Genomic DNA, 13,714 nt, shown 5'->3' with positions numbered 1-13,714 from the left:
AATACCTTCTCACTTTGCCATCTCCTCTACCTTCAACACCATTCACTGTGTGCATTAGTCTGTCTACACTTGAGTCAGTGAGGAGAAGCAAAGAGAGAGAGAGAGAGAGAGAAAGGGTATAGGAAAAGAAGTTCTTACCTCCCTAACATAGCTATGTGCCTGTGTTTCCCTCAGATGTAAGTGTAACGGTCACGCCAGCGAGTGCGCTGAGTTGGAACATCAGGGCCTGGTGTGTTCCTGCCAACATCACACGGTGGGAGACGACTGCCAGAGATGTCACCCCTTTTACCAGGACCGGCCCTGGGCCAGGGCCACTGGGGACTCCGCCAACGAGTGTTTGAGTGAGTAGCCTGCTCCTGGCCCTCTGTCACAAACCCACCGGGGGAAACCTGTCGGGCAGATTCAGCATTTGCTGGTTGAGCGAGCAGATACTGACAATCAGTATTGCCCTTAAGTATTTATAGATATTGAAATTCATTGATTCTTACTATGCTGTAAATTGAATGGAATGAATTATGCTGAACCTAGCTTCATATAGCATGTAAGTATTTGTCTACACCTTTGGTCTCATTTATTAAGTATTTAACATGTGTATACAGTATGTATATCTCTTGGAAATGGCTGGTTTACCTATTCAAGATAATGTAACGTGATGCGGAGATGGCAGTAAAAATGGTTAGGAACATTCATTCGCACACAAATTTCGCTCTTCTCACTATTTATAGATTAGGCCTTTTGTAAAGTTGGGTCTCGATGGTTTTTCATTTTAGAGAGTGGCTCCCCAGGAAAAAAAGTTTGTGAATCACTGCCGTAAAGTAGACGGAGTCCGGCCCCAAGTGTTCACCGGGAGGAAATGCATCTCTTTACAGATGGATAGAAACACACAAGACGTATCAACCACTATAGATGCAGACGATACGTTACACAGCTAGCATTCTACCAGTAGTAGCTATACATGCGATAGAACTTTTCACCAACAAAGCATGTATAGACAGATCTGTATTACAAGTATCAATCAGTTGATAAATCACCAATTCCATTGGCACACAGTTTGGAGCAAAAAAGGAAAAAGAAGGAGGAGACCCATATGATTGAATGGACTTCCTGTTGGCTCTCGTTGACTCAGGCCTTTGTCTTTATTGCCTTATAAATACAGAATTAAAATAAAAAAATATAACATTGAAACTTATAACTGCAAAGAGGAGTATAACTTTTATACAATGACATTATCGTCAATAAAATCACACAGCGCCGAGGTCTTTATTTTTTAACCTAATCTAGTTTTCCAATTTCATGTTGAACTCATCGTCTTTTATTCTTAGAATAAGTGATTTTTTTTCCCATCTCAAATATGTCTTGTACCATAACTAACCACTGTCTGTGTCTGTTTCTTGTAATGGCCTTTCTGCCAGCTGTGAGTAGGATTTTTGACCAAGTCGTTATCTTCTTTCAGCACCACTTTAGCTATATTGCCCCGGTATGAAATGGAACACTTCTTGAAGATTATATATCTTAATACCTCATTCAACTCTGAATTCACTCTATCCCAGAATGGCTCTACTTTTGAGAGACCCCCAGAGGTATGTGCACGATTTGCATCTGGATGGACACATTTCCTCCAGCCTGTTTGTTGCATTAGAAGTTGTTTGCTTTTTATGTTTTTTGTAATTAAGTTAGACGAATACGATTTTTTCAATTAAATTCATGTGATTTTGTGGTCTGTAGTGACACACACGTATGATGCCAGTCTTCTTCTGAAAAGGTGATGTTCAATCCTTTTACCACATAGGTTTTACATTACATGTTGTTTCAGCCTGACATTCTATTTAACTATAAAGTTAAGAAAGAATCCTTTATGTTTTTCGATGATACGCATTGACCATCACTTCTACCTCTGGATTCTTTTCTTCTGGCCCTCAAAGATATCTAATCAAGTCATGGTTTGGAAGTGCAAATTGATTCTTCAAACTTATTCATCAATAACAGTAAAATGCAGTCATTCCTTTTTTTCATCCACTCCTTAAATGTTGAATTATACATCTACCTTCTTTTTGTCCTTTTTCAAGATCTCTGAGTGAACCAGATTTCTAATTTGAATATTGTAATTGGATGGATCATCCTCATAATAGGTCCAAGGAGCGCTTTTTCCCCCAAGATTGTTTGGATGAGGTAGAGAGGGATATATGTCTTAGTCTGATCTAACTGTAAAGTTATACACACCAATTAGTGGTCCTCCATAGGCTGCATAGAAATATATCTTAAAATCATTATCCTTTGGCAACTGGAGTGTTGTGTATCAGACTCTGGCTTTCTTCCCTCCCCAAATGAATCCAGGTAGTAATTAATCCCATTCTGTGCAATGCTTTAGTGGTATTGACAGGGATTGACATGAATACAATACCCTTGGCAAAATATTCATATTCATATTCACTGCACTGATCTGACAGTTAAAATCCATGTGGACCATCTTTCTATATCCTCTCTTATGTTTCGCTTGATGTGATTATAATTGGGCCCATACAACATTGATAATTGTTCTGTTTTATACACCCCTAGGTATTCGATTGATTTTCAATCACATTTAATATTAAACCTCTCTTTCAGAGTATGCATAATTGAATAGAAGAGTTTTAGTTTTTTAAAATATTCAATGTGTATCCTGCAAATAAATTACATTTCTCAAGATCCCCATCATCCTTGGAAACAAGGCATTGGCGTCCATGAAAAGGACAATGCCGTGTCCCCTGTCCCCAGTAGCTCAGTTCCAAGTCTTGATGGATCTCTTGGGTAAATGGTTCAATATGGAGAGCAAACAGGGTAGGACTGAGACAACAGCCCTGTCTCCTTCCTCTTGCTAACACAAATGTCTAAGTTATGGAGCCATTCACCTTTACTTCGGGCAGGTCGTCCTTCAATCGGAGGATCGGCGGTTCGATCTCTGGCTCCGCTAGTCCATGTCAATGCGTCCTTGGGCAAGACTGAATCCTATGTGTCACATGTAGAATTATTGTAGTACGGTCCTGTGTGTTTGTTGGCCTGTTATTAACCCAGTCTGGTCTTCATCAATTCAATCTGGCATGAACGTTTGAATCGCCTATAAGTAGAATTGATTATGGTCTGTAATTATTACAGTTCTCCTTGTCTTCGTATTCTTTGATGACGGGGCAGTCTTGCCTTCTTTCATGAAGTTCTTTTCAGCTCATTCTGAAATGTTTTGTACCACTCCAAAGGAAACCCGTGCTGCTCGGAGCCTTGTTTGTCTTTAACCTGCCGGCAGCCTTCTCTATCTCCCCCGTGATATTTCTGCTCTGATTGTTCTATTTTGTATCAAAAAAATCCTCATTTATTCCCCATCTTCTGTAGAGGTTTGTGTATACAATTCTTTATAATACCACGGGAATATATATGCTATATCTTCTGGCCACTCTTCAATTTGTGTGTAAAAGGGGTCCTTCATTTTGTGAGTTGTAAGCCTGTTGTTTGCGTAGCCTTCAGCAAGTCATTTGGTGGATTTAGGGCCCAGCTCGTAGTAAGCCTGTTTTACGAATCTTGCATTTTTCTGTAACTTTGGACCCAATATCTCATCCATCTATCTATTTGTTTATGAATCGAGTATGTAGCATGTATGTTCTCATTCTGGACTGCTTAATGTGTGTAGTCTTATTAACCAATGGATGGATCTACCTCACCATTGTCATTTTCCTGAAGAAGTCTTTCTATTTCCATTTTAACGTCACAGTTTTTACAGTCGTGTATTTATTCGCCAGGATGTATACTGTCCATTTGAATTGTTGGTGGTATTGTAAGGGATATTTCATTATAAGCTATAGGCCAATTCTTCAGTCTGTTTGCCTACAACAGTCTTCTTTCTGCCTTAAAAGTAGTCTATTTTGGAATAAAGTCTGGCATTATAGTTACTAGCATATTTACTAGCATCATAACATTATTTTCCACTTTGCTCTTCACTACGATACATCTCCATTCTTTTTCTCTCAGTTCCTTATAGTTTTAAAATTTTACTGAGTTCGATATCCACATTACTTCCCCTCTTTTATGGCTGAGTGTACGTGAGGTGTAATATATAGTTTTAGACCCAAATCTTTTCAGTTTCTCATGCTCTTGTTGTGGTAAATGGGTTTCTTGAAGAAAAGTATTATGCATCTTCTCTTTTGTCATTATGTTGGCTTTTTAAATGGATTACCCAAACCCTTAACATCTAAAGACATCAGCTTAAATCTTTGATAGTGTATCATTACACTTGATGTGATTGATTTCACTGCATCCCCTCATTTCTACACTGGAGCATTTTTTAACCGCAAACTGGATTATATATCAACAAACAAAAGTATTTTGCCCCGGGGAAAAAAGAACAGAGATGGAATCCCAAAAAAGGGCATTCTGTCTCCCCTCAGCTCCCGAATCCCTTTCATATATTAGGGGGAGGGCCTAACACGAAGAAAGGGCCCCCTCACCCACTCATTCTAGCTCTAAAATGATTCAGTTTGATTCGTTGAGGTTGTGTTTATAGCACTCACATGTCTGTAACGTTTGCATATCCATGCAGCTATATCACGTTTGTAAACCTAAATGTTCACTCTTAACTGTAGGAACTCAGTATTTCAACACATTGTGGTGGCTGATTCTCCCGTTATCACTTTTCAAGCATAAAGACATGGCGATAAAATAATTTTTTAATTGCATTGAATTCATTGAATTTGCATTTTGGCATCTTGGAAGATGTGTGTGTGTGTGTGTATTCAAATCAGCTTCTTCAGTTCTCGTTTTCAGTAGATATTTGCACATATGTTTGCCCCCCCCCCCCCCCTCCTCCTTGAGAGCTTCACTATGTATGAATTTGCATTATTAGTATTATCAGGTTTGGCTCATCACACTGTGCACATTTACTGAATGCTGTTGAGGATGAATTGTAATTGGCTGAGGGATAAAAACCATAAACGAGAGTGGCTCACAAATTGTATTTGTTTTTTGTTGAAATTCCATTAAGCAGCAAGCTTGTTTTAATTACTCTTACTCTTGGTTCCAAGCAGATGGCGTCTTAAATAGAGTACTGCGCCCAACTTAATCAATGCGGTATATTAATAAATAAACAAACACACACACACACATACACACCATATAAAAGAGACACAGAATATGGAAACACAATGTTGAATGCTCAGCGCAAATGCATATGTCTATCTGGCACAAAACTCATTTTGCCTTGGTTTGCCCCACTAACCTCTTATATGTCCCTTTCAGGCCGGAGCGGCCGCACACCATTCTCTCTGTGACATAGTTGTGTGTGCTGATGATGTTGATTGGCTAATTTGCATCAAGGAAATTAAAAACACTAAATAAACCAAGACGTTAAATATGAACTAAATATTTAATAATGCACTTACGAACAGTAGAAATGCAGTTGCTTTTTATATTTCTTGACAGAATGAGATCATAATCTGTGTTATTTTACAATCAATTAAACAATTGTGTCATCTTGTGGAAAGGTGTCAATCACAGCATTATACAGTTTGACAGTTAACATGAAAGGCTGAAAGGAGAACTGCCTTTGAAACAACGGAACATCTAAACCACGACGGAACAAGAATTAGGATTACAAAACATTTAGCATAGATTTAAAATAGTTTTTTGGAATAAATTGCTTTATACAATTATCTCAAAATGTACCTAATTCGGCATCTTCTCTTTCACAAAATAATTCTTTCCTATTGATTCTCTGCTTTTAAGATAGAGTATTGTGCTGTGCTGTAAAAAACGCATAGACTGTGCACAATGTCGTTATTTTGTCCACCTTTGTTGCTCCCAAGAGGTGAAACAATGTCAAGATGGTCCCGCCTCTCTTCTTAGTTATGGGAGAGACGTCTTCATACTAACAAATGCGGGCTGAGAGGTCTAAGGTGTGAAACATTTGTGGGCTCGAGCGGACTGAGGCCATTTGTTATACCTGATATCAAGTTTGGGCAGCAGCAACAGCACCATTTGCAGCGTGAGACTGCTTCGGCTGCACTACTTCTGAAATAAGAGATAAGGTTCAGAATATATAAAGCAGGTTGAATTGAATATAGGGAACATGATTTTTGGCTTTGCAGGAACTAAGAGAAAGAAAAGTAAAGTCATGCACGGGCTTAGTTTTAGACTATGCATTCGTTTTGCTGAATTTCAATACGTGTGCTGTTTTTGTTCATGTATTTGCTTATGTTTGCTGTTTATATAGCCCATCCGCCATTGTTTACTGTAGCACCTGTTGGCACATGGATTGATGTGCATGATGTTTTGTTATGAATCGGTTTTGTCCTGGAATATGCAGGAAAATCCATACAGATTAAAAGAGAACCAGGATGGTTTTGTGTGTCACACACACACATCTATAACGAAGCAGCTTAGGAAGATCAGTGACTAGAATCAAATTGGGAGCTTAATACTTTTACCTACTTAATGCTAATCTTGCTTTGTATGTGCTAGTACCTTCTATAGATTAGTGATGATCACAGTGGTATTATTCTTACAAAGAAATGGACCTTTTCTGACACCTTTTGCTTCCTAATGTAACTGCATTCCCTGTGGAAATGTCAGCGTTACAAGACTCTCACCATAAGTCAAAGCTAATGTAAAGCACATTTGCATAGTTCTTACATCTTCGACAGTGATATAGTTATGTATATGCAAGTAAGAGGCAGCCCCTAATTCACAAACACTTTGCAACAGCGACTCCAATTGTTGCGGCACAAAAAACACATTTTGAAAGGTGGTGGTAAGTCACAACACGTGCAGTGCAATTGTGTTGGCTATTTACAATGACTGCCATCGCTGCGAATAGAAGCCGACAATTTCCTACAAATCTTGCAAAAGTGTCTCTTTAAAGCAATGTTTTAAGCAAATAACCGTTGAGCAGAGAGAATAAACTAGAACAGACTCATGACCTTTTGGGGCTAACAAAGACATGGAACCCAAGAAGAAGAAAATAATTGCGATAAAACCTGAACTTAACAAAATAAACAAAAAGTGACACACAGTTAATAATTCACTTAAATGTTTTCACCATTTAACTCTTCAACTACACAACCTCTTTGTCACATACAAACACCCTGGAAAATACAAACGCAGCAATCTTTTTCTTAAATGTGCGTTAGTCTCTGTCAGTGCAGTGTTTAATATGTGTTAAGCATCATATTCCACAAACCCGTCCAATGAATCACCACCACTACTAATGGCATGTAATTTCTCAAAGGCTCTGCGTGTCAGAACAAGATCAAATCATAGTGGGAGGTGCCTGATTATGTACATCAACCAGAATGCCTGAAATAGCGAACAAGCACCATAATTCAAACTTGTTAAAGTAACCCCAGCGGTGACCCTTGGTGGAGTGTGCGAGTATATTGCTTTGATCAATTAGGCAAATTAGCGTATTCCTCCCACATACTATGACACAATATCAACTTGCTTCAGTGATGCAGTACGGTCCTTCTTATTTCTCTTCTGTATCTGTTTGTTCTGTCTCCAGGTCACCAAACATTATTGTTGAAGTTGTTTTAAGACATTTATAGCTTCAGATTCAGAATGTGTCTCAAAGAGCAAAAAAAAAGCAGAACGGGAGTGACAATCATGTGTGATTATTACAGTTATCTCTGCAACTGTTATTGAATAGTGAATAGTAGTAGCAGGTGGTAAATGGAAGCTTTAGGGGGGCTTTTTATGTGAGTGTTTTAGTGTTATGTGAACATGTCTGAGAGCTTTTATTATCAGTCGAGGTTGTTTATCAAAACTGGATATTGAACGGCTGAATTGTTTTTGCTTGCTGTTTGCTTTGTGGTCTTAAAATAGGTGTGGAGAAATATGCAAAGGGTTGGTTGTGTGTGTGTGTGTTTATGTTGTGTGTATCGGGGGGTGAAATGTGATGTCATTATCATCAAGATTCTCCCCCTATGGGACTGAAACCATTTATAGCCCAGGTTGCATCGGGTCTTCATGATTTCCGTTGTGTGCTTGACGTTGTCATCGGCTTAGCCGGAGGCTGCTCCGGTACGAAGACACTTTAAATCTTCTCTTGCCACAGATTTAAGGTTGAAGGCTGCAGGTGTAGCTGAGAGACTGTGATATTTCTTTGGGAATATCAAATGTGAACTCATAATACTGCAGATTCTTATCATCTAAGCTTCCTGGTAGTATTCCGACTGTGACATATATAATAAATACAAGATTTAAAAGCTTTAAATCTGGTTTAATCTCCTCTTGTATGATTCTTTAAGCTTTTGTGTTTGTGTCGTGAACTCATAATCTAGCTAGTAATTTAGGACAGTACAAAAAAATGACATGATCTTCTATTGAACTCCCAGCGCTTCTGCGCAATGCTGTACTCATTTACAAACAATCTAACAGTGGGTAGGTAGAAAACGAATTGCCGAAATGTCATGATAACTTGGATGACTATATACACTGAATTTCTAAATAATGTAACTTGCTGGAAATCAGTAAAAGGCTGTTTTAGAGGTGACTTTGTGGGAAAACAGCAGCTATAGCAGTGATGATGTAATCTACCTGTGTGTGTGTGTCCCAGACAATCACCAGCTTCAAGCACAGGAGCCCCTCATGCAAGTAAAGGAAGCATGAAATCCATGCTGTTGGCCTGCTGCACAAGAGCAGAGGAGCCCCCTCTCATTCTGCATATTATATTAGTAATGTACGCATGTATGAATACTTGAAATGTGCCGACTGTGTTACCTTAAGACGGTAAAACTCATGAGATGGTGACAATACAGGATTTAATCAATATTTTATCAGCCCTTCAAGATGATAAAAATAGACTCGGCACACGGAAACTGTAAACGCAGATCAAACTAAACATTCATGAGATGAACAACATCATCATAGAGCAAACCGTTGCAATATGCATAGAAGAGCCAGAGGTGTAGCAGCAACACCCATTCAACAGCAATACCACCAACCTAGGCTAGCTCTGTCTTTCATGCTAAGCTAAAGAGACTGGTATCAATCCTTTCTAACTCCCATCAACAACGCAAAACAAATTCAAACTGCTCCTACGATAAAGGGCGTCAGCCACACTAAAATGACAACAATATAAACAATATGAAAGACTCTTTGCTTTAACAAAACTAAAGTAACATTAAAGATTAAAACATTTAATGGCCTAATGTATGTATCACTGCAGACACCACCAAATGATGAGGATGTTACAGTTAAGAGACTTGAGCACTTATCTGGTGTGGTAAACAATGTCGATGGACAACTGGGCTGATTTTGATGGCATGTGCTGCTTTTTTTGTAAGATTAAAAAAGTCATAATCTTAACCCACGCACAAAGGTAACAGGCGCAATAGTGTGTGGGTCAGGTAGAGGTGTCATTTGTCTGTAACAGTACACTAAAGGTCGCACAGATATCTATGCAGCATGATCCCTCATAGACCGCTTTCTTATCACTGCCGGTGTCCTGCTCTCTTGGCTAGTCCGACATCTCATTCGTCCAGCAAATTAGATGTAAAAATGAGAAATGATTGTGCCTGCAGGGGCCGTGGTTCCTCTATGCAATACATTCTGCTCCAACACTAAGAACGTATTCATATAAAAGGGGAGAAGACAATGAGATGGTGAATTGCATCACTTCTCATGCAGGTGATGTGAGGTGGCAAACTCCTTTAGGCTCCATAAACCATGCCTTGCTGCTGAAAGACGGCTGATGCACATTGCTAAATTTCATAATCCAATCATGAAAGGGTAGTGCAGCTTGTTTGTCACTGACATTACGTGTTTCATCAACCACTTAACTTCTATCATTCCAGCCTTTTTGCTTTCGCCAATAACAAAATGAAACATTCATAGATTGGTGTCAAACATGACCTGGGTTCCACTTATTATTTCATGATGCTACCACTGACACGTTTGAAATCAACCTTGATATTCCATCATTCTATCTCTGTGACCTGATTTAACATAGTGCTATACCACACTGGAGTAACAGTTTATTCTGGGCTGTAAGAGAATGTGTGCTGTTAAAGGTACAAGGTGATATAGAAGGAACATGGCTTTCACTATGTGTCCAGGCTAATCTCCACGAGACAAAGCCCCAAAGAGCAATATTAGGGCAATGTCCACATCTATCTGAGCTTGATATGTAAATGAAAGAGTCCTTAAAAGCCTTAGGAAGTGCTGCCGTACCGGCCTGTCAAGAAAGGTGGGACCGTCCCTTTTTTCACACAGGAAGGTTTTTTTGTGGTGGCTGCACTTAAAAAGTGAAGTTGTACAGAATCTGTAGAAAAGGGTGATTTGAAAAGTGAAGGATTCTTAGCTTTTGGTTTCCTGCTGCCCAACAAACCACCTGTGTGATACAGGGCAATGACTTTGTGACCATTTATACCAGACTGCTTTCACAGGTTGTCAACATTAACACCAAACCTTCCTCTTGGAAATTGCATTACAAATACTCCAAATTTCTTTTGCCAGGTAGCCTATACTGAGGAAACGTAATCTTTGTCTGCGTTACGTCCTGCGGTAACAATATTCAAAAGGGAGGAAGTGTCACCTTTGCATATGGGAAGAATAAAGACCCTTTTACAGTTTGTGAACCCACGTACAACAGAGTGCAATAACTTGTCAAGCTCAGCAAGGCCATTAACCACACAAAACTGCGCATGCAGCCTAAATAAATAGACTTTCCAAATCTGTGTGCTGAATGGGTAGAATACATTTGCAAGTGTACATTTGCAAGTTTGCAAATATTTCCTTTTAACACAAGCGTACATATCAACCTTAAACCTTAAAGCATACCAGACTTTGTGTAAAGCTATGTGAGAAAGTCACAGTTCAGTTTCTCTACTTGTTCACCTCAGCAAAAATGCAACTACCACTTGTCCCTGTGTCTATGTAATGGAGAAACAGAGAATGTATGGCTGAAAAAAGCTGCAGGCCACCTCAGGAATACTCCATAGGGTTTTATTCTAAAGTATTTCTATTGTAATCCTGTCAATTTCTCACCAAAAAAGGTGTAAGGCATACTGTTTAAGGAGGTGGCTCCATCAATCACAGGAAAAAGTCCTTTGGGCACTATTGTATTCACACGGAGTGTGGAGCTAAGTCTGCCTACTGTGGCAGTGATGCACAGGCTGAGCAAAGCATGTGGAAGAGGTGGTTGTGGGCGTGCAGGCCAAAATATGGTCAAGATGGACAAACGGCTGTGGAAAGGTTGTAAAGGTCTTTGTGTTGCATCTGTTGAAACACAGCTTTAAGTGATTTGCCGTGTCCCAGTTTCCCTCTGCCGCACTGTGTGTGTGTGTGTGTGTGTGTGTGTGTGTGTGTGTGTGTGTGTGTGTGTGTGTGTGTGTGTGTGTGTGTGTGTGTGTGCACTGCTTGTAGCAATCTTCATCCCACATGCACCACCTTTAAACATGCATTCATTGTTCACTCCTTTACCTAGATAGAAGACATGCATTTTACGATGCATATTATGTGCGTAATGGTTTAATGTTTCTTCATTCAAGATAAGAGGTTGACATGGTCAAAATTGCATTAACATCAAAGGCTGTTAATGTACATTATTCTATTAAAAATACACAATTGTGAATGATCCAAAATGAAGCCAGATGTTTAGTTTGCTCTGAAGCTCATTTCAGGATCAAGGACCATAATTAAACAAAGTCATTTTCCTTGCTTCGGTTCACACATGAAGTAACTTTTGACATAACCTGTTGATTGTTGTTAAGCGAGTAAAACATCATTTTGAGATAATTGTGAACTTTTTGGAGGATAGCCTGAGAGTATTAAACGATCTGGTATAACAGTTCACATCAGGTATTACATCACATTGTATGAGGTGTTGTCAGAGTCAACATACATGTTATAAAGGAAATGCAACAGGGGCTCAGGTTGTTGACAGTACTGCCGTCTGGCTATCAGCTAGCCTGACCAGCAGTGGCAGCACCACTAGCTGGCTCGATAAAGATAGAGTGGAAGGGAGCTGACAGGTAGAGCTGGCTGGTCGTATTTGTGCTGTAGTTGCACCACCGGAGCCAATCAGAATGGAGTCATGCTGCTGCGACTTTCTTTGCAGAGTGTCAGTTTTTGTCTTTGCCTGTTGCCCTGTCAGCAGAGGGATTGCAGATGTGATAACAAGGGACTCGGCATCAGTCGGGAGGTGCATGTTGTGTTCAAAAGGCCACTCCTAGCCTGTGCAAAGGCTACTGGCTCCTACAGTATCTCTTCATTCCATCCATCGGGACTACAATTTCAAGACAGATGCTTAAAGCTGCAGCAGTCATTGTTTTTATATTAACAATGGTTCACATTCCCATGTGTAATGTGAAAGGTGTAGCTCGTAGTAAAGAACCTAAACAGAGAATAATCACCTGACTCTGCAGTTCCCTTGAGCTCTACGAGGTGATTTAGCACCTTTCAGCTCGTTGCTTTAGTTTTTTGGCAACGACCTTACCGTATTGGATCATTCTGGAAGCTCTCATCGGGGTTCTTCACAGACTCAGACGGCAGATGTTTTCAGTGATAAAACTCAGATAAATTCACTGTACTGTCAGTGTTCAACAAGTTACCTGACAAACTATGAATTACCCTTTACAGTTCACCCATAGAGAAAGTAATTATCTTACTCAACACCAAAAGTGATTATGTTTAATTATTTGTTAATTAGTTTCTTGACTTACAGCTCTATCAAAAGGTGCGTTTAAACAACTCCACACCCATACGTCTCATGTATTTGACACATCTAGGAATAGAAAATGAGACAATATGTTTCAACAAACAACCAGTTCACAGTTTTGAATAACAATATTTACCAACAGCATAACTCTGGTGACTGCACGCAGCATTTCGCATGCATAGAAGCCTCTGCCTTGCTGTGAAGATGTGGATTTTGCACAGCCTGAAGAAAAGCCAGATGATGATCCATGTAGGTTTACCAGTGGCTTTATTGTAAGCTAAAAAGAAACAGTGTGTGAATTATACAACTTTAGAGTTAAGGCCTACAAATAATGACAAATAACGCAAAAATGCAGCGATGCGAATTTGGGACAGTCGCTAAACTTTTTCTATTAAATGTTCGAATTGAGTTGTGTGGGCAGAGGACCAACTACCAATATCCTGTTGACTCAGAGCAGCGTCTGGCACTCTGTCTGAGGTAGGTTGTTGTGTAGCCGAAGCTACTGTAAGATATTTTATTGAGCTTCCTTTTAGTGAAATGGTCTGAGTGAATTTGAGTTTCCTCTGGTAAACGGTCACACAGCGTATCTGTCTGTGGCTTTTACTGTGTAACGTCAGAATGGAAGAGATGGATCTGGTATATAAAAACATCGCCTTTTTGCCAAGTAATATTCACATTCAGTGTGAAAGTATAGTCATGACAAAAAAACAACAGTTCGTCCTGTTTTGGTCGAGGCTAACCTCTTAGCGCCAAGCTAAACCGCTCTGAATCCAGTGAATTCACAAAGACATTTAATAGCTTTGTCCTAAGAGAGTAAACAAGCTGACCACACAATTATAAAGAGTCATTCTGTTGTTAACTGAGAGTTAGTCTCCTTGGACTAGCAATTGTACTAAAATGTCTAATTGTAAAGCCTATTACTCGTTATTGATAATAAATCACATTGGAGATATTTCCCTCAGAAGTTGGTAAGGACCAGACAAAGCTAGAGGGAGAGTGAATATTTGGATTTTGACAGGTGGAATGAAAAGACAACCC

The 13,714-nt window shown here is 39.4% G+C and overlaps 1 protein-coding gene across 1 annotated transcript in view; it reads left to right on the top strand.

Moving 5' to 3' along the window:
- lamc3 (laminin, gamma 3) overlaps nt 1-13,714 on the top strand; it is a 94,285-nt gene that overhangs the window by 24,912 nt on the left and 55,659 nt on the right. The window contains exon 4 of the mRNA XM_079178626.1: nt 175-341. Within this exon, the coding sequence (XP_079034752.1) occupies nt 175-341 (167 nt within the window). The remainder of the gene's footprint in view (nt 1-174; nt 342-13,714) is intronic.

This window comes from Pholis gunnellus (assembly GCF_910591455.1).
Source record: "Pholis gunnellus genome assembly, chromosome: 18".
NCBI classification, from domain to species: domain Eukaryota; kingdom Metazoa; phylum Chordata; class Actinopteri; order Perciformes; family Pholidae; genus Pholis; species Pholis gunnellus.
Note: the sequence above shows the minus strand (reverse complement) of the source record. Positions and strands in the feature narration are given on the sequence as shown.